Source organism: Furipterus horrens, unplaced genomic scaffold (genome assembly GCF_987537825.1).
Source record: "Furipterus horrens unplaced genomic scaffold, mFurHor1.1.pri manual_scaffold_5, whole genome shotgun sequence".
Lineage (NCBI taxonomy): Eukaryota > Metazoa > Chordata > Mammalia > Chiroptera > Furipteridae > Furipterus > Furipterus horrens.
The window spans coordinates 91,872,325-91,891,738 of record NW_028327175.1 but is presented as its reverse complement, the minus strand read 5'-3'; the positions used below and the strand labels follow the sequence as shown (position 1 = coordinate 91,891,738).

At 36.8% G+C, this 19,414-nt stretch overlaps 1 protein-coding gene across 2 annotated transcripts in view; it reads left to right on the top strand.

The window, feature by feature from the left end:
- The window catches only part of FBN2 (fibrillin 2), a 276,567-nt gene that overhangs the window by 149,364 nt on the left and 107,789 nt on the right, over positions 1-19,414 (top strand). The window contains exons 8-11 of one of the 2 annotated variants that reach the window (XM_090279078.1): positions 828-953; positions 11,775-11,927; positions 15,161-15,394; positions 16,334-16,471. In XM_090279078.1, the coding sequence (XP_090135204.1) occupies positions 828-953; positions 11,775-11,927; positions 15,161-15,394; positions 16,334-16,471 (651 nt within the window). The remainder of the gene's footprint in view (positions 1-827; positions 954-11,774; positions 11,928-15,160; positions 15,395-16,333; positions 16,472-19,414) is intronic. The other variant, XM_090279079.1, reaches the window with a different exon arrangement.

Here is a 19,414-nt window from a genome sequence, read left to right as displayed (position 1 = left end):
AGTGTATTAGCAATTAACTCCAAGCTACCTGATTGTAGCTTTTTTGACTTCCCACCTCTCTCTGCTTACTGAACTAGAAGAAAAGTACATTAAAGCTTATATAAATGGCCAGGTTTCCTCCTTTAGTGAAAGTTTAAAAGAAAGCTGACCTTTCCTTAATGTGAAAGGCAATAGACTAGTCCCAGCATTGAGTAAACTGAATGAATTAGCAGGGAGGTACAATAGGAAAACTGGATACCTCCTAAAGCCTCCAGAATTTGCCCTTTGCCATGTTTCTATATTATTTTAGATTTTAAGTTAATTACTAGAATGTCACATATACCCATATTCAGATGTAAGTACAAAAACATTTCTTAAAGTCAAATAGAGAAAAAAAAAACATTTGCCACCTTCCACTGATTCAAATAATTAATGTGAAAATCAGCTATAAAATTTTAAATGTTGCTACTCTGTATTTTAAAATATCCTTGTATGTGTTTCTTTTAAAGATTGTAGTAGGATATCTCCTAATTGATTTAGAATGGAAACTAAAACGTTGACATTTTTACTCATTTCCAATTTAAATTGTGTTTGGGAAAAAAAAGGATATAGAGTTTTGCTTTAGTTGGCCTTGTTTTACTGCCATGGGAGTTTACTTTCATCTCAGTTCCCATAGATACATGTGAGAAATTCTTTAGGGCCTGAAACAAGAGTATCTTCAGGGTTATATGATCTGACCTAATCAGCCATGAGTGCTCTCATACTCTTTTTTTTTTTTTTTAAATCCCTTTTACAAGGTATTTATTAAAGGCCTTTCTCAATCGTCTTCTCCTTCTTCCCTTGATTAGACATCGATGAGTGCAGCATCATTCCCGGGATATGTGAAACTGGCGAATGCTCCAACACCGTGGGAAGCTATTTTTGCGTTTGTCCACGTGGATACGTAACCTCAACAGATGGTTCTCGGTGCATCGGTAAGCCTGGTATTTTTGAAGGCACAATACACTGATTCTTTTTAATGACAGAACAGCCCAAACAGGTATGAAGATGGCAACGATTATAAAACCATTGGGAAAGGGGCTGAAAGAGTTGTTTAAAATCAATGGTACCACTATTGAGAGATTGATAGACCAGGTGCTCTTTGCAAAGACTTCAGTTTCAGACGCCGTCTGTGTTCATTTTATGTTGTCAGAGCCATTTTGGAAATGAGGAAAAACTTCCTCAAGACATTGCTCTTGACCAGCTTAGAGACAAAAGCATGAGAAAGATTTTTAAAAATCTGCTCTGGAGACAGAATGTAGTAACTAAAAGTTCTTTGTGTTACTATGAATCACATAATAACCACTGAAAATAGTTATTATAAAAAAGACATTGACATCTTTAACTAACTTTAAGCATATTCAAATTAAAGCCACATATATTTGTATGTTCTCCTTTGTTTAGAAAGATGGAACAGTGCTTTGATCATGTGAAAGTCAACTGTTATTGAGTAAGTCTTAGACTTTAGGGGCATTAAAGATTCATGTGATACAGGAACTAGGAAAATTAAACCAGCATCCATAAATGGAGTTGCTTGGTTTACTAGAGGATGGTCATCTGGGCAGTGACAGTCTCCTAGCCCCACCAGGAGGATGTGTGTGCAACTAACTATGGAACCTAATGGTGGTGCCCAAGTGAACTGGATTGATGAAATGGAAATTCAGAGAGTCAGAGATGTAAGCTGGAAGTCCTATCCCACCAACAAAAGGGCTGTGGCCTGAATTCAGTTAATAAAATGTATCAATATGACAGACACTATACTAATTCTTGCCACCCAACATGAGGGATATGGATCCTGCCTTAGAATACTATATTGTCATCCTAAATGGTAGAAGGCGGCAATAGCAGTAATAGAAGAAACAGTGGTAGTGGTAGTAAAAATACAACTACTACTTATGAAATATATATCATGTATAAGAAATTGTGTATCTCTGTTACCGCATTATCTCGTAGCTTTGGGGCTTTGGGCAAGCTCCTGGCCTGTCTATACTTCAGTTTCTCCTAGTAAATGTTTAATAAAATATTCCTTATTATTATTATTGTTATTGTTATTACTGTTAGGAGGAGTAGGAGAAGGATATGCCTACACTGAACCCCATATATTATGCTTTTAAATTCTTATAATAGCCCTATGTGATAGGTACAGTCATTCAGGTTTATAGATGAAGGAACTGAGGTTCAGAAAGGTGAGTGGCTTCTTGCAAGGCCAATAAATGCAGCTAGGCTTTGAATCCAGGTCTCTCTGACTCCTGCGTGTATGTTACTGTGACACTACACTGCTTTCTTAACCACCTCCAGGGGGCAGAGACCGTGTGCCTACATATCAAGGTCTCCAGCATAAGTGTTTACTCACTGGCTAAACCGTGAGCTCCATTAGGTGCTGCCTTGTGCAGCTTTATGTCTGTGTAGTACCTTGCATACACGTTTGGGCTTAGTAAGTCTTTTCTGAATGAATTAGGCTAACCAACAAATGAATGAATGAAATAATATCAAATGTAAGAATTCTATGTTGGTTAATAACTTCTTTGCATTGTCTGGCACCCTGCTGGCCATGGTGTGATGGCACTGAGTTGTGGTCCTGGATGTTTGGAGCCTGCGTGAGCTCCCACGAGTGAGGCAGTCAGTCCTGTGCTGAGCCCAAGTCCCCGTTCATTTCAGTATCAACATCCTGACCCAGGAACAGAGGACAATCCCTAAGGAGGGGAGAATGATGCTCTAAAATTATGAAACCAATGTTAAAATTAAGTAAGCAGCTTAAAAGCTTTTTGAATAACTATGTTACATTTGGAATAAATTTGTGTTTTCCATATATGAGGAAAAATAAACCTAACATTTTAATGTGTAAGAGATCTTTGACTTTGATTTTTAAAAATATGAGTCTGTATTTTCTTAGATTAAATTTACTTATGATGAATTATATATGTCATGGATATTTCCATGCTATTTATTTTGTAACCAAATATATGCTAACAATAATAAGTTGAACAAACTCAAAACTTTTTCTTGAGTATGAAAATGTATGTTATCTGCAGCCTTATTATAAGAATGATATGTGCTGAATGCTTCCCTAACTCCTTATTCTAGCTAACAATTAAATCCTGAGTCTATCCCACATTATAAAGTATCAGTAAACTGCCTGCTGCTTTTATGTGTAGGAAAATCGTTTCATATGGCATGAGACTTTAGGCATTTTAGTTATAAAAGAGGATAGTTTTCCCATTTAATTTGATGCTAAATATAAAAGTCAAATTCCTAATTTAATTTTGCCCAGGGTGTTTCACCATAGTTTTTAAATATCCAGGAAAGAGCTTTCTCTTTCTAACAGAGAGCTAATATGTCAGTTCTAAAAAGAGTTGAAACATAGTTAATAATCTTTTTCGGAAGCATTTTTAGTAGCACAACTTAATGGCCCTTATGTCATTTTGGAAGTCAGTGTCATTATAATATCTATGGCATTTTTAATACCTAATATTTTGCATTGTAATTCAGGCAAGAACACTGATTGGCAGCCAGCAATGAGTAAATAATGAATTAACAAGCAGCAGGAAGCAAATTCTGGATGTAAGATAATGTCCCTGCTGCTATTGTGTACACAGAGCTCCCTCACTAAGCAGGGGGACTTGGGGACTCAAAAGTGCCAGCCAGCAGCAAGTGAAGTTCAGAAAATGAGAGTGTCTAGAAATCCTCGAGGTAATGTGACGTTGTTACAACATCCTAGTGCATTTCCTTGAAACTTATGAAAGTTTCAGTGCGCAGTATTGCCTTGAAGTATTCTTGAAAAAACAAAACAATAATAAAATAAAATCTGAGTCAGTGGGTGATTAATTGCTAACTAATATTTTTTAGGCAATAAATACTGTGCGTTGAAATGAAAGGCCTAATTATAGTAGTGAAAATTCTCGAGGAAATGAACACTGATGTGGACCTTGAAAAATGGGCGGCAGCTGCCCTGGAGATGAGGGTGCACTGCAGCTAGGCTGCAGGTGCTGAGTGTCTGGGTGGGCTCAGGGGGTGGTCAGAAGAGCGTGTCTGGGGACGATGGCTGAGTAAGAAAGTAGTTGGCGATGAAACCAGAAAGATGGGCTGAGACTAAAATTCTGTTGCTCAGGTTCTTAACTGCCATGCTGAGGGCTTGCAGGTTGATCCTGAGGGCAGTGAGAGCCCATCAAGATTTTTGAACAGGAGAGAAACAAAAATCAATGAGGGGGGAGGGAATCTTTTAGAGGTGAGGAATATCTTGATACAGTGATGTAGGAGGATGGTGAGGATGTGCTGTTACTAGGCAATATTTTATGTGAATGATGCATGTTGATTACATATGCAGGTGCACATTTACGGCAGAACACTTGAAAGACAACCCAAAACTCCTAAAAAAGTTTAACTAAAGGGGAAGGGAAGACAAAGATGAAACAAAATGCCAAAGTGTTCTAGTTTTAACTTCAGAATCATATAAAAGGTGACTGCTGGAAGAGGATAGTAGTTTTAATTAAGAAAAAATGTCCCGGAAAGAGAAGGTTAGAAGGTTAGTCTGTGAGGAAGAAACACTTCACTATTTTAAAGGAGGAAGTAACCCTAAGAACCATGGTTCTACTGATCTTGTATAACAGAAACATGAAAGCAAGTTGAAGGTATTTTAGGAATAGCAAGAATCTGCAGAATCAATCAAGGGGAACCCATGTTGGCGCCAGACCATCAAAGAGGCGGGGGGGCAGGCCTTCAGGATCAGGGGGTGAAACCTGAGACAGTGGTTACTATTTACTGAACACCTATTATCACCGCTAGTATTCTGACCTGAGCTAACCTCATCTGTGTTTTCTGGCTGAACCCTTTATTTTTAATGAGCAAATCTCACTCAACAGGAGACATATTTATTTCAATGTACAACCTCCAACTTTTACCAAGTTTTCATCACATTGTATAATTAACCATTAGTTCTCTTAAATCAAGTTTAGACTGCATGTCAAGCCATGAAACAAGCTCTGATAATAGTACCATTATTTTGCTACAAGATAGATTTCTATTTTAATCAGAGGAGATGGATTGCTTCCTCTTTTTCAGTGTGGCTTTAAATAAGACTTCATGTAAACCTCGCTCTAGGAGTGTGGTGAGGGTGATAGGAGGTTATTGGAGGAATAGACTTGTTTTCATTTCTATGACATATCAGTCCTACAGTTAAACATATACCAAGTATTAAAAGGATTTGTCCTAATGGTATAATAAATATGCTTCATCTGCCTTTGCCCCTAATAATTCCCTATTTTAAGAGATGGTATGCCTAGGTAACTCCTAGTTAGTCCTATGGGGTATCCCTTTTTTATTTCAGATATTCTTCCATATGACACATTTTCAACACACACAGTACTTTATAAGGACCATGAATCTTTAGATATGTGAAGCAAAGAACCTAACTCTTAGCCACTGTTTTGCTTTTGAAATATATTTTTGGGGAGACCTTAACTAAGAGAGATATCATACTACACTGATCTGTATCTCATCCTGGTGTGTTTCTGACTCAAAGGATTGGAGATAAGTGGCTTGCTTCTCTGATGTCATTAGAAGAAAATAATTGCAGAATTTATGAAAAAAGTTATGATTTACTCTCCTCAGTTCTCTTTCTCTGCCCCTCCACCCTCTCATCAGTGACAGGTTTCTTCAATACATGTTTTCAGACTGATCAGAGGCTTCCAAACTATGCAGAAAAGTAGTTATTTATATTTACTGAATTTTGTAAAGCCTCTCTTTGACATCAAAAATGTTTTCAGATCTATGCATGATGATAATTCAGGGTCTTAGAGAAAATACATAACGAATTTGTATTTTATTAGTCACAGTGGAATATCCATAAGCGGGAATCATGTAGTGCCTACATATTGTGAGGTCTTTCTCACATGAATTGCAATGTTCAGTGTAGATTGCCGACCCCTCACAATGTCATTTCAAACTCGTCATTGCAAACTCCCGAAGTTTAGGGAGTGGTACGTGCAGATTCCCGATGGACTCCTGATGAGCAGCGACTCATTTCTGTACATATTCACTTACTCTCAACGTGCTGCTGTGTTTGACTCATGAGCTGTTTAGAAGTGTGAGGGGTTCTTCTGGTTTGCAAATCGCCCATGGAGGCTTGAAAAAGATGTGTTTTCTCCAGTTGTTGAATAGATATATACGTGAGATCAAATTCATTAACTGTTCTATTGCAATTTTCTGTATATCTGCTGAATTTTGTCTGTTCTATCTATCAATTACTGAAAGAGTTGTGTAAGTATCCCACTGCGGTGGTAAATTTCTCAATTTCTCCACGTGGTTCTTTAAGTTTTGTTTTATGTATTTTGATGCTATGTTTATAAGATGATGAATATTTAAAAATATTATATTCTCCTGGTGAATTGCAACTTTTTTTTCCAATATGTACTGACTCTAACTTTTTGTCTCTTTTTTTGGTCAATTTCTTAATATTTTCTCTTGGTATATTTTGTCTCATATTATTTTGCATCACATTTTGTGAGTGGAAGTGTAATGTTTAAATATATGCCTGTTTTATATCTTTCCTCTCACTTTTTTTCTTCCTTATATTTTAAATGTGTCTCTTATAAAGGGTCAAAATCTAAACTGTTTTTGCACAGTATGAAAATCTTTGTCTTTTGAATTTAGACTAAATTCATTTATATTTATTATACTAACTGATGTTTTTATTTCTATTACCTTTGTGCTTCCTACTTATCTTGCTTTTTTGTTACTCTTTCTTGCTTTCTTTTGGATTTATTCAGGGTTCCCTCTTCCCCCACATTCTACTCTTTTCTCTCTATTGTTCAGAAGTTAAATGCTTTATTTCTGTGGCTTTAGTGGTTATCCTGTTTCAGGTGCATATGTAACTTCAAGTCTAAAATTAATACATATTTTTATCCATATATAAACAATGAAAGAATATTAGAATGGTTATGCTTTGATCTCCCTTTCTCAATTAAAAAAATTATAACCATTGCTACTCCCTCTTTGCAACAAATTAATCATTATTATTGCTCTTTGATATATTTTAGTGCCTGTTTAGATTTTAGCCAGTTACCTAACAATATTTTTCCTTTTCATTCTTTCATACATTCCAAACCTTGTACTTGAAATCATTTTCCTTTTGCCTTAAAGCAACTCTTCAGAAATTTCCTTTAGAGAGAACCTTTTGGTGGAAAATTCTCTCTGTTTTTGTATTCCTGAAAATGACCTTGATTTTCCCTCTGGAAAGATGATTTCTTGGGATACAGAATGTTAGGTGGACAGTTATTTTATTTCAGTGTACAGAAGATTCTACTCCATTGTGTCTAGCATCCACTGGTGCTATTAAGAAGTCAATGATTGTTTAAATATCATTCCTTAGCAGATAATCTGTTTTTTGTTTTGTAGCTATTTTTAAGGTCTTCATTTTTCCTTTGTCATTCTGCAGTTTCAGTAATGTGACAGCTGTGGATTTCTTTCTATTTTATTGAAATGCTAGATCTGAGATTGTTGCAACATTGTTTAGAATGTTCTAAAGTAGTATCTGTTGAACATTACCTCTCCCCCAGTTTGCTTGCTACCTTTTTCTAGTACTCCTGTTAGATATATATTGTCTTTTCAAGCTCATGACCATATTTCTTAACTTCTTAACATTTTCTCTCTCTTTATCTCTCTGATCTACACTGAAGTTAATTTATCCAGCTGTATCTTCCAGCTCAATAATTCTCTTTATCTATGTGCAAAACTGTGTAATATATACACTGAGCATTTTATTTCAGTTATGGTCATTTTCATTTATAGAAGTTTCATTGAATTCTTTTGTCTCTTCTTTCCTTGTTTATGGGCTCTTTTTCTTTGCTCACATTTTTATATTTTAATTGCCTTAAACATACTATAATTTAGTTATTAACATTTGATGAGTTATCATTAATTAATAATTTTCAGAATTGCTGTGACCATTCCAGTATCTGAAATTTGCTGTTTATTCTGCTTTTTTCGTGGAGCCTTGTTTCTTTATGTGTTATTTATATACTTATTATTTTCCTATTAGCTACTTCTTTTTCTTGGGACTTATTTATGGGAATTCTTTAAGACCTGGTGTCAACATTAGGGCCTCAATGATATTAACTTTTGCCAGTTGCTTGCAATACTTCTACCTGAGGACATGTTTACATTATATTCTTCCTTTGAAGATTTTCAGACCTAATATGAATTGAGACATCAAAGCTGTCTGTGTGAGGAAGAGCTTGTGGTAACGGATTCTTAGGCAAGTTTTTTCTTCTCCTCCACCTAGCACTGAGGCAGCAATAGGCAAGTCTCTTAGCTGCCCTTCTCTTTATTAACCTTCTAAGTATATCGTTCTCTGGAGCCCCTGCTTTATGAGGGAGTTCCCTATTACATTTGTATTGGAAGGGAGGATCTGGGCTTTTTATTTCTTGTGCTTTGGGCCCTGTGAAAGTACCAGAGCTGAAATTTAAAGTCTCTACAGTTTTGTAGAAGCAAGCCCTAAAACTGAAACCTTTCTATTCACTTACCTCCTAAGAGTCCTGTTTTCAACTTCATTTTGAGACTGTTTTTCCTTCTTTTGTACCAGCTAGGCGATGTATTTTTTAAAATAGTTTTTCATATTTTACCTGGGATATTTCTATTGGAAGAGACATTCAAAGTAACTAATCCACCATTCTGCTAGAAACAGAACGTATATCATTTTATTAAGCTCACCCACCAACCCCTTTCCATGAAAAAAAGATAAATATAATTTCAAAATCAATTAGTATTTTGATGTACAGTATTCCCTCTCTTATCGCAGGTATTACGTTCTAGACACCCCTGCGATAGGTGAAAATCTGCAAAATAGGAACCTATATTTATTTTAGTGTTTATATATATGTTAAGGCTTTATAAACCCTTCCCATACACTTATTAACCTTTCCCACTCCCTTATTAACCTTTTCCACCCCCTTATTAACCTTTTCCACACTTTTATAAACACTACTTATGTTATTAAACATATTATACACTCTTAATTAAACCTACGTAACATTAACAATATACATATACAGTACCACAAAATCCCGCGATACAGCGAAAAATCCGCGATAAGTAATTAAATATTTTTAAAAATCCTGCGATACAGTGAGGCTGCGATAAGTGAACTGCGATATAGAGAGGGACTGCTGTAAACCTAGGTCTTCTGATTCAAGGCCATTGTTTTTTCTTCAAAACACACTGTACAATGTTTTTTCTTCAAAACTTACTGGACAACCTCCTCCTTGCAGAGACCTTGAAGAGAGAAATAGAATTCGGTTTACCTTGTGTCGTAACAGTGATTATTGTTAAGAGTTTAGGACTTTCTAATTTACATCCTGTCCTGAAGGAGTGTAGCAACCTAGTAAATCTACAAATATGACACTTCGGGTTCCTGCAATGAATATTCCCAAAATTATTTTCCCAGATCATTCTTGGGAATAGAAATCTACTTGAGAAATTAGTCCCAGTGACTGCCTGTCCAAGCCCAACTTGTGAAGTATATGATATGTCTGCAGTGTCTTTATATGCACGCATCCAGTGTCTTTATATGCACGCATCCAGTTTAGTACCTGTACTCCTCAACTGATAATGAGGTTACTTTTTAATAAACCCTAGCCTACCAAAGATAACATCATTGCTTTATTTAGCCTACCTTAAACATGCTCAGAACACAATATCCAAAAATGCTGGCAACACGGTACACTGTAGAGCATCAGTTGTTCCTGATGGTGATTGCGTGGCTGACTGGGAGATGCAGCCCACTGCCACTGCCCAGCGTCAGGAGAGGGTATCATACTGCATTTCTGTAGCCCGGGAAAAGATGAAAACCAAAATTCAAAGTACAGTTTCTACTGAATACATATTACTTTCACACCTTTGTGAAGTCAGAAAATTATAAGTCAAACCATCATAAAGTTGGAGATCATCTGTATTTTGCTTTGGAGATACATACTGGGTTTCTTCTGGTAAATGGAAGGAGGTGTTCTGATTTTTACACAGAGTATCATAAAGCTAACTCATTTATTTAACAATAGCTTAGAAGCAAAGCAACCTGAGGTATACTATGGACCACTTGAGAAAATAATATATTTATTTAAAACTATATCTAGTGCAAAAACATAGGCTTTATCTTTTAATGGAATTATTTGCCATTAATAGTATCGAGCGCATTATTAATATCAGCTCCTGATTGTTGCATTACATCTTTTTTTCCTTGTGATCATAGGCAAAATGTCTTTGAAAGCATCTTGATAAAAGTTGAATAATATATAGTGAATTAGACTCACATTTTTTTCTTTTCTTACAGTAAAAGCAGCTTCATTTATAAACCCATACAGATGATATTAATATTTTATCTCTTTGCATTTTTGCTTTTTATGTGGTCTTTTGATGATATCCTCTAGCCTTTATCTGCCATTCTGATCCATTCTCTATCCTACTGCCAGAGTACTGTTTATTAAAGTCACATTTCATCATGTCACTTCTGTCTACCTAGTCCTGCAGGGGAACACACAAACTCATCTTAGTATTCCTTCCAAACCCAGTGGTTACTCTGCATTTGCACCTTGCTTTATTTTTCGTCACCGTTTGACATAATCCATTGTCCCCTAGTTCTTGAAAATGTTTCATCTGGCCTCATGGCTTACAATACCATGTGTATAGTACTCTGGTAACTCACAGGTATATATCTTCAGTCTGACCACTCCTCTGGGTTCCAGGCTCACATATTTAACATCCCAAATGTAACAAGTTAAAGAGAAGCCTTCTATTATGTCCTCTAACTTCTTCCCTTGTCATCCCTGTCCCAGCTGTGTAAACTTAGGACATTTCCTCTTTCCCTCATTTTCCACACCCACGCAAGTTCCCATTGGCTGTGCTTTCAAAATCTGTCCACCACCCTCATCCAGGCTGCTGTCATCTCTCACCTGGAGGTCTTCAGTATCATCTTCACAGATCTTCCTGTGCTCACTACAGTCAGCAGCCGAAGAGACTTTTTAAAAATATAAGCTATTGTGTTTCCTCTAATTGAAACCATCTAATGATTCTTAACAAACACCAAGTAAAATCCAAAGTCCTTCCGTAATGGTCTTCAGGGCTCTACTTAATCTTGCCTTTGATACCTCCCTGAACTCATAGTCTCTCCCTTTTGCATGCTCTTCTCTAGTCACATGGACCCTTGTTTTTCACATATACCAAACACATCCCCTTTCTGTTTGAACTTCTCTCCCTTCAGGTAACTACATGATTCATGATCTCACTTTATTCAAGTCTCTTCTCAGTGTTACTGTCTCAAAGAGATGCTTCTGATCAACTTTTCTAAAATAGACTTATATCAGTCAGGTATGGCTGTGTAACAAACATCCACAAAAATCGCAGTGGTAAACAACAGCACAGGTCAGCAGGTCAGCTGGGATTGGATGATCTTAGATGGGACTGGGTTTTTGCTTTCCTCAAAGGTCTGGATCTGAGTTGGCTTCTCACTACAGTATGGGCTCCTATCTGCTTCACATCTTTCACCTTTGTATCCCTGGGATATGGCATGGAATAGGTACTCAGTGAACTTATTTGCTCAGTAAATAAGTAAAGGAATGAATCAATGTAATAGAAATTATGAGAATAAATAGATATACTGGAGATTAAGAAAAATAACTTCATTTAGCCTCTTCTAATGTGTGAAATGATTGATGTAAGAACCTGAGATAATTCTGCCACGTTTTTTTTTCTTTTTTTCACATGTCCAGATCAAAGAACAGGCACATGTTTCTCAGGCCTGGTGAATGGTCGCTGTGCGCAAGAGCTCCCAGGCAGAATGACAAAAATGCAGTGCTGTTGTGAGCCCGGTCGCTGCTGGGGCCTTGGAACCATTCCTGAAGCCTGTCCTGTCAGAGGCTCTGGTAAGATGCTGGCTGCTAGTCTCCTCAGGACAGACAGTATTAAGAAAATTTGTACTAATGTACTAATATACTTTGCTCTTCTTTTTGAAGTCACGTCATGTCTGTATTCCTATTATTGTTTTCATTGTAACTTGGGTGTTTTTGTGAGGGATACGGTGACGTATGGGATCAGTTTTTATTATACCCAATTTATTAATATCAGAAGAATTTCTGAAATCCTGATTATCATTTGTCTTTGCACAAATGTTTTTTTAAAATTATTTTGTTTTTTTTTGTTTGTTTGTTTGTTTTGTATTTTAATGTGTTTTATTGATTATAATTTTACATTTGTGCCAATTTCCCTTCCCTCTGTTCCCCTCCACCCGGTGGCCCCCCTCCCTCAAGTTGTCCCCCACTTTTAGATCATGTCCATTTGTTGTGCATACAGTTCTTCTCAACCTCTCTCTGTCTATTCCATTCCCTCCTACCATGATCCTTAATGCCTATATCATCTCCCTCCCTCTCCCCATTCCCCCTCCCTGTTGACCTCCCCCCAACATGTTCCCCATACCCATAGCTCTCTTTCCAGTCTCGTTGCCTGTTTAGTTTGCCTTTGTTTCAATTCCCTAGCTTCTGTTGTTTCTTGTGATGCAGTTTTCATTTTAGATTTCATAGTTTTGATCCTCCTTTTTCTAAACCAGTCCCTTTAACATCTCATACAACAGTGGTTTGGATCTAACGAACTCTTTCAGTTTTATTTTGTCCTGGAAACACTTTCTCTGTCCCTCTACTCTGAATGACAATTTCGCTGGATAGAGTATTCGTGGTTGTAGGTTTTGGATTTTCCTTACTTTGAATATTTCTTGCCAGTCCCTTCTTGCCTGCAGGGTCTCCCTTGAGAAGTCAGCTGATAGTCTAATTGGGACCCCTTTGTACATAATTCTTTTCTTCTCTCTTGCTGCTTTTAAGATTCTCTCCTTATCTTTAATCCTCAACATTTTGATTATAATGTGTCTTGGAGTGGTTCTCCCTGGGTCCAGCTTCTTTGGAACTCTCTGTGCCCCCTGGACCTGCAAGTCCATTTCCCTCCCCAAGTCTGGGAAGTTCTCCTTTATTATATTTTCACTCAATTTTTCAAGTTCTAGTTCATCTTCCTCGCTCTCTGGCAAACCAATGATTCTTATGTTGGGCCTTTTATAGCTGTCCCAGAGGTTTATGATCCTCTCATCGTTGCTTCCCATTTCCTCTCGCTGCACTGGTTGGCTGCTTGTTCCTTCTCCATATTCCGGTTTGTTGAAATGAACTCTGGATTTTTTTTCCTCACCATCTGTCTCGTATGTGGTTTTGTTCCTTTCGTTATGAGTGTTTTTCGCTTCTTTCTCATCTTTTTCCAGATCTTTTGTGAATTCTGTAAGCCACCTGATAACAATGGCCCAGAACTGATCATCTGACAGGTTCCTTATCTGTTCATCTGTCAGGTTCTCCATCTGTTGCCTGGTGAGCTGTGCCACCGGGATTTCTATATTTGTCTGCCACATTTTGACAGATGCGTTTTGTTTTCTTGGGCCGGCTGTCGGGGGCAGTGCCTGTGTACGCGTCACAATCCAGCGACCGGCGCCTGTCCGCGACCTATTTCGCAGCCCTGTGGTGCTTTCTTTGGGGGCGGGGGTCCAAGATGGATTCACACAGTTATTCAGCTAGGAGACCGGGATCCGTCCTCCCGCCCCCCTGGGCCTCACTGTTCAAGGCGATGCGGTGGCTGCTTTCCCCAGCGCCGGGGTCGCGCACCGCCAGGGGCTTGACTGCCGCCGGGATTTTTCGCCGCCCCGCCGCTCCGCAAACAGCTTTGCCCTCTTTAACTCTTACCTGCCCAAACGGCGCCTCTGGTTTATAACTTCATATGTTGGGCTTCCGTGTAGTTTTATTTTCTGGAATTTCTAGTTATCCTTTGTTTTGAAGTAGTTGTATTCCTCTCTAGTTGTAGAGGGAGACCTAGCGCGTCCGTCTAAGCCTCCATCTTGGCCGGAAGTCTTTAAAATTATTTTGAATGCTTGCATTTCGATTCAGTTTTAAAACCTTCTGATTTTTCATTCCAGAGCTTGAATATCTTTGACTGACAAAGTTCAAATTTCATTTATATTTTATTTCAGAAGTACCCTTATCATATAGTGTCCCAGTCCTTGAAGACATTTTCTTTTTTTAATGACCTGAAAATTAAAACTACAAGAGTAAGAGGATGCCTCTCATTCGCTTTGTATTAACTGCCATATGGCTAAGGCTAACTCAGGAAATTACCTTAGGATAAATGAGCAGTAGCTTCTCTTGTTAATATGATATGAAGAGTTAAGTACAATTAATGTTTATCACATAAGGTATATCAATTTATTTTATTATACTGTCTTCATATTAAATTATCATTTTATGAAAATAATTAAAAATTTTGAACTATGCCTATAAAAATATGTATCTATACTGCTGTAGAGAAAAACAAGGCTCATTCTTTCACAATATTTAAGCTATAAAAAATAAAAACCGAGTTGTAAATTTTTTTAAAAAGCAGAGTTAATGCATAGTATATAATTTTAGAAACTCATAGTTCCACTAGTGATATATAATAGTAATATTAATTTTGAAACAAAACTTGAGTAAAACAGTTTTCATTTCATCTGATATAGTTTCCTAATTCTGAGGACAATTAAGGAAATAAAGGCAGTCACTATCCATGCTTTTCTCTTAACTTTGATACTTGGATAAATAAGGAACAGTTGTAAAGCTTATTAAATATAAAATCCACATTGGAAAAAAATATTATTCTGAGGCCATATTAATCCCTTAAAGGGAAGAGAAGAGATAGGAAACATGTATAGGGTGGTATACTGATGACATTTCAAACAAGATCAAGTATATAGAATGAATTACTTAAAGCTTTAATTTTCATGTATTCAAGTAAATTTCTTGATTCATAACTAAATTTGGAATTTTATGAGTTTCACTGAAGGACATAAAATTGAAATGCTCTTATAGTTGGTTCTTTGGTTATGCAACTTTGTTAAAATATGACATACAGGTTTTGATTTTTTTCTGAAACATTTATACCTTTTCCTCCTACTGTTAGCATTGAAAATATGTATCAGGATAATACCCTACTTATTCACATCATATAGAATAGATGAGCTAAAATCACCGTATGCAGATTGCTTTTATTATACAGAAAAAACATCCGTTTGTGTTTAACTACCATTCTTTTTTTCTAGAGGAATACCACAGACTTTGCATGGATGGACTTCCAATAGGAGGGATTCCAGGAAGTGCCGGTTCCAGACCTGGAGGCACTGGGGGGAATGGCTTTGCCCCAAATGGCAATGGCAATGGCTATGGCCCCGGAGGGACAGGCTTCATCCCCATCCCTGGAGGCAATGGCTTTTCTCCTGGTGTTGGGGGAGCAGGAGTAGGGGCCGGGGGTCAGGGACCCATCATCACTGGACTAAGTGAGTGTTCATTTTTTGTGTAAACTCTTCCATTTTCTATCTTAAATGATATTATAATTTCTTACGTTTTTCCCAAGAGATGTGTGTGTTTGTATATGTATACATGTAAAAATCTGTTTCAGGGTCTAAAATATAATGTAGTAATATAGAATTCTTAAGGAAAATATTATTTTTCTGTTTCATTAACTTTTTAAATTGGAGAAAAGATTGAGTGCCCCAGGCTTTCTTTGAAAATAGAGACGAGAACACAGTACTACTCCAATCCAGATGACACCGTCTGAGAGCACGTTTCTGGTTCCAGTGTATTTCCCTTGGCCCTTTGCAGCTGCCCTGTTCATACAACCCTTGAATTATTTCCAGAATCATTTCTCAACTGAGATAAACTGAATAAGTCTTGCTCTGTGCCTATCCAAATATTATAATGAAATCTTTTTCTTTTCCTCACCCTTTTGTGTTGAATAACTTAAGAAATTGAGAACTGTGGGCTTCAGGCCAGAATTGGCAGTGGTGTACTTGACATTTAAGTTCACTCTTTTTAAAAGAAATGTTCTTGCTAATAATATTTTATGATGTCCTACAGTGTGGTGTTTATTCTTCTTGGCATGTAGCCTATTTAGTATATCTGAATATTCAGCACAGTTACAAAAAAAGAAATGGAAAGCATTCAAATGTACAGTAGAACATTCCTGAAATTTTAAAGATATTATTGTGGGCACAGTCTCCAGATGCATAACTTAACAAATGCAAGTTACAACCATGTGACTCAAGAGTATCTTTTAGATACTCAACATTAAAGTTTTAATACAATATAGAATAATGTGAACTTTTGATAAATACAGCTAGTTAATGTACTATTAAATATTCTTTAAAAAATCAACTCTGAGAAAAGTAATCCATGGTGTAATGATGAAGTAAAACTTGTGTTTTAATTTTCCATAGCTATTCTCAACCAGACAATAGATATCTGTAAGCACCATGCTAATCTCTGTTTAAACGGACGCTGCATACCTACTGTTTCTAGCTACCGGTGTGAATGCAACATGGGCTATAAGCAGGATGCAAATGGGGATTGCATAGGTAAGCTCATGATTCTTTAATCCTTCTTAGTTTTTGGTAGCTTTTAACATTATAAGAACAAATTGGATTGACTATGATAGAAAAAAAGTCTTTTGAAGTAAAACTAATTTCCAAGCCATCTCTCCTCTGTGCATGGTCTTCCATATGCTCCCTTCACCTACTGCTAAGTGAGGCCACTTCAGGAATCCCCTACCCTATATACTGAGATTAATGTCCCTGCCTCTCTTTGCTTTCCTTCCTTCTTAGCTGAACAACAATGGATATACGATGGTGTCATTAACATGCTGAGGCAGGTACAGATTGGGAAGATATAGCTGATGATTTGTTTTTTTAGACACATAGAGTTTTTGGTGTCTAGGACATTTAATTATAGAAATCTAAAGAAAGCTAAGAGGAGTGTTCAGGGCCAGAGTTACAGATCAGTAACCTAAGTAGCATTGGAACCATGAGGATGAAAGCTGTCTCCCAGACTGAACAACAGGATGAATGAAAAGATAGTAATGCAGCTGGAATCCTGTGGAACAGCAACTGAGTCCATAAAGAAAATAGCAATAATGTTGGAGAAACAGAAAAATAATCCAGAAAGTATTATGTCACTGAAGCTATGCAAGGGTACACTTTCAAGAGAAAAGTAGTGTCAAGTCTTAAATATGGCAGAACAATCAAATACAGTGAGGGAAAAGAAATCTATTGGATCTTATAATGAACAGAGTTTTGATGATCTATTAAGAGTAGATTTAGGACTATGGGAATTGAGCCATTTTGAGTTTATTCTTTGTGTTAGCAGATGATCATGCATATGTTTTATAATTAGCATAACACTAAATATCAGACATGGGCTCAGGTCTCCTGTTATAGAATACAGACGAGAGACCAGGAATGGAGATTTAGGATTATAATTTTGCCAAGTTAAACTGAAAAAGTCTAAGTGGACTATGTTTGTGAAGGAAAATGTGAGCAAAATAGGATGTTTTGGAAAAATGGTCATTCTAAACTAATCAACCAGTGGACATAGGCCAGAAGTTAAGTATCTTCTGTTATTAGCCAGAGACTACTATTTATTTCATGTTAGTGCCAGGGTGCACTTTACTTTAGCTAGTAAAACACCTCCACTCTGGGAGAGTTTGTGCACCTTTGGTATGAACTGTCTTTAAGGATCAACAGTTCTTTCTGTAGTCACGGTGCCAATCCAGCCTTCTTCACCAGGGTTCCGCTAGAGAATTAAACCCTGCAGAAAGTGGTTTCAGGGACGTTTTTTGAATTATCCCAAGAGTGATGCGTAGTTAGTACAACTCCAGAGGCAGAGGAGGTGAGCTAATCACATAAAATGGGTGTCTTAAGGTCTTCACTTTTCCTGGAACCCAGGGGAGAAGGGCTGCTACCACCCTTTTTATAAACTCTGTCTAATGTAGTTGGGATTGTATGTTTGCACTGTTCATATGTTACTGTAAATCTCAAACTTCTGAGTTTTACCCAGACATTATTACAGACAGTTCCGTTCTAGTGTGATGTCATCATCCAGCCCTGGGATGTTAAAACCTAGGCAGAGTTATCTATTGTAATTAGAAGAGACAAAAATTAGTATTGGGGCATACTTTCAGGAGATACGTTTTTAATATTTTTCATCCTATCTTCTATCTACTGTCAACTTCTAGTCAGTTAAAGTTTGAGTTTATAAACAACAAGTTGGGATAGCAGAAAAAGTTAAGCCCCAGATAAAGCGGCAACTATTTTCATTGCACCTGTATTCTGAGGAATATAAAACTGCCCTTGCTTTTTGGGAACTTGTATTAGATACTGAGGAAATGGTAGAACTTGAAAGGCATTAACTGTATAAAAGGATCAAAGACAAGGAAAATAGAATTGGTCTCATTTTCCTATTATGAGTTATTCCTGAGACCTGAAAACAGTTATATTTATTTACTCATCAAATTTTCCTCTCTTTTCCCTAAGAATTCTCTATAATGAATTTTCCTGACTGTTACTGTCTGTGTAGATCAAACTGCTGTTAGCAGTGGTTTTTAACTTCATTTAAATTATTCTATTTTGGAATAGGAAAAAATAATTTTTTTTTTCTGTTGGGCCAGAGGTAATCTTAGAGCCCTTGCAAATTAAAATATTTCCTAACTTTTTCAAAGTTAATATTTCTTAGCCCAATAGTTTCTTAGAATTTAACCATTTTGATAATCAGTGTCTTTCTCAGTTGCTTTAGGAGTTTATTTTAGGAATAAAAAATTACTAATTACTTTCTCATTTACTTGAGGACTTTAAAATTCTGTGAATTTTGCTTAAAAACACTCAGTCCCCAGTGAAAATATAGGAGGAAATAAACATGAACAGACTGTAATATTTCAGTGCTCCTGTTCCTCTACACAAGGCACACAAAGGTGAACACTTGGAAGTGAGACTCTGAGACTCAGAATGAAGTAGAGGCATGAGGTGCACACTTCAGAGCATGCCAGTGCTCATTTATGATTAGTCTTATGACATCTTTAGAAAACAAATGGGGTTTTAAAGTCATGGATTGTAAAGTCACTAATTTTTTTTGATTGATTCTTTTCTTTCCAAAAAAGTAATGATCCTTTAGCTTTTACGTGCTAAAGAAACAAAAATGGATTGAGGCTGTAAAAAGAAAGCAACTGGCAGAGCTGTCATTGCAACTAGGGGCCTTGGGAACGGGGTTCTAAAGGGGAGGAAAAGGTCCTGAAAAGTGACCTAGCTTCCCAGAAAGGTTATCTAAGGAGAGTGGGGAGGGTGCACGTCTCAGGTTCTTCACTAGAACAGAGCTTTTCAATGAGGCTTCTATAAAGATGCATCTACAACACATTTTTAATTGTTGCATTCAATATTTCATAAACACAGAATTTAAGGGATCTTTGACCCTGTGAACTGAAGGTGATATTTTGTATTGGAAAATTTCTTAATTATACTTTATATACTTGC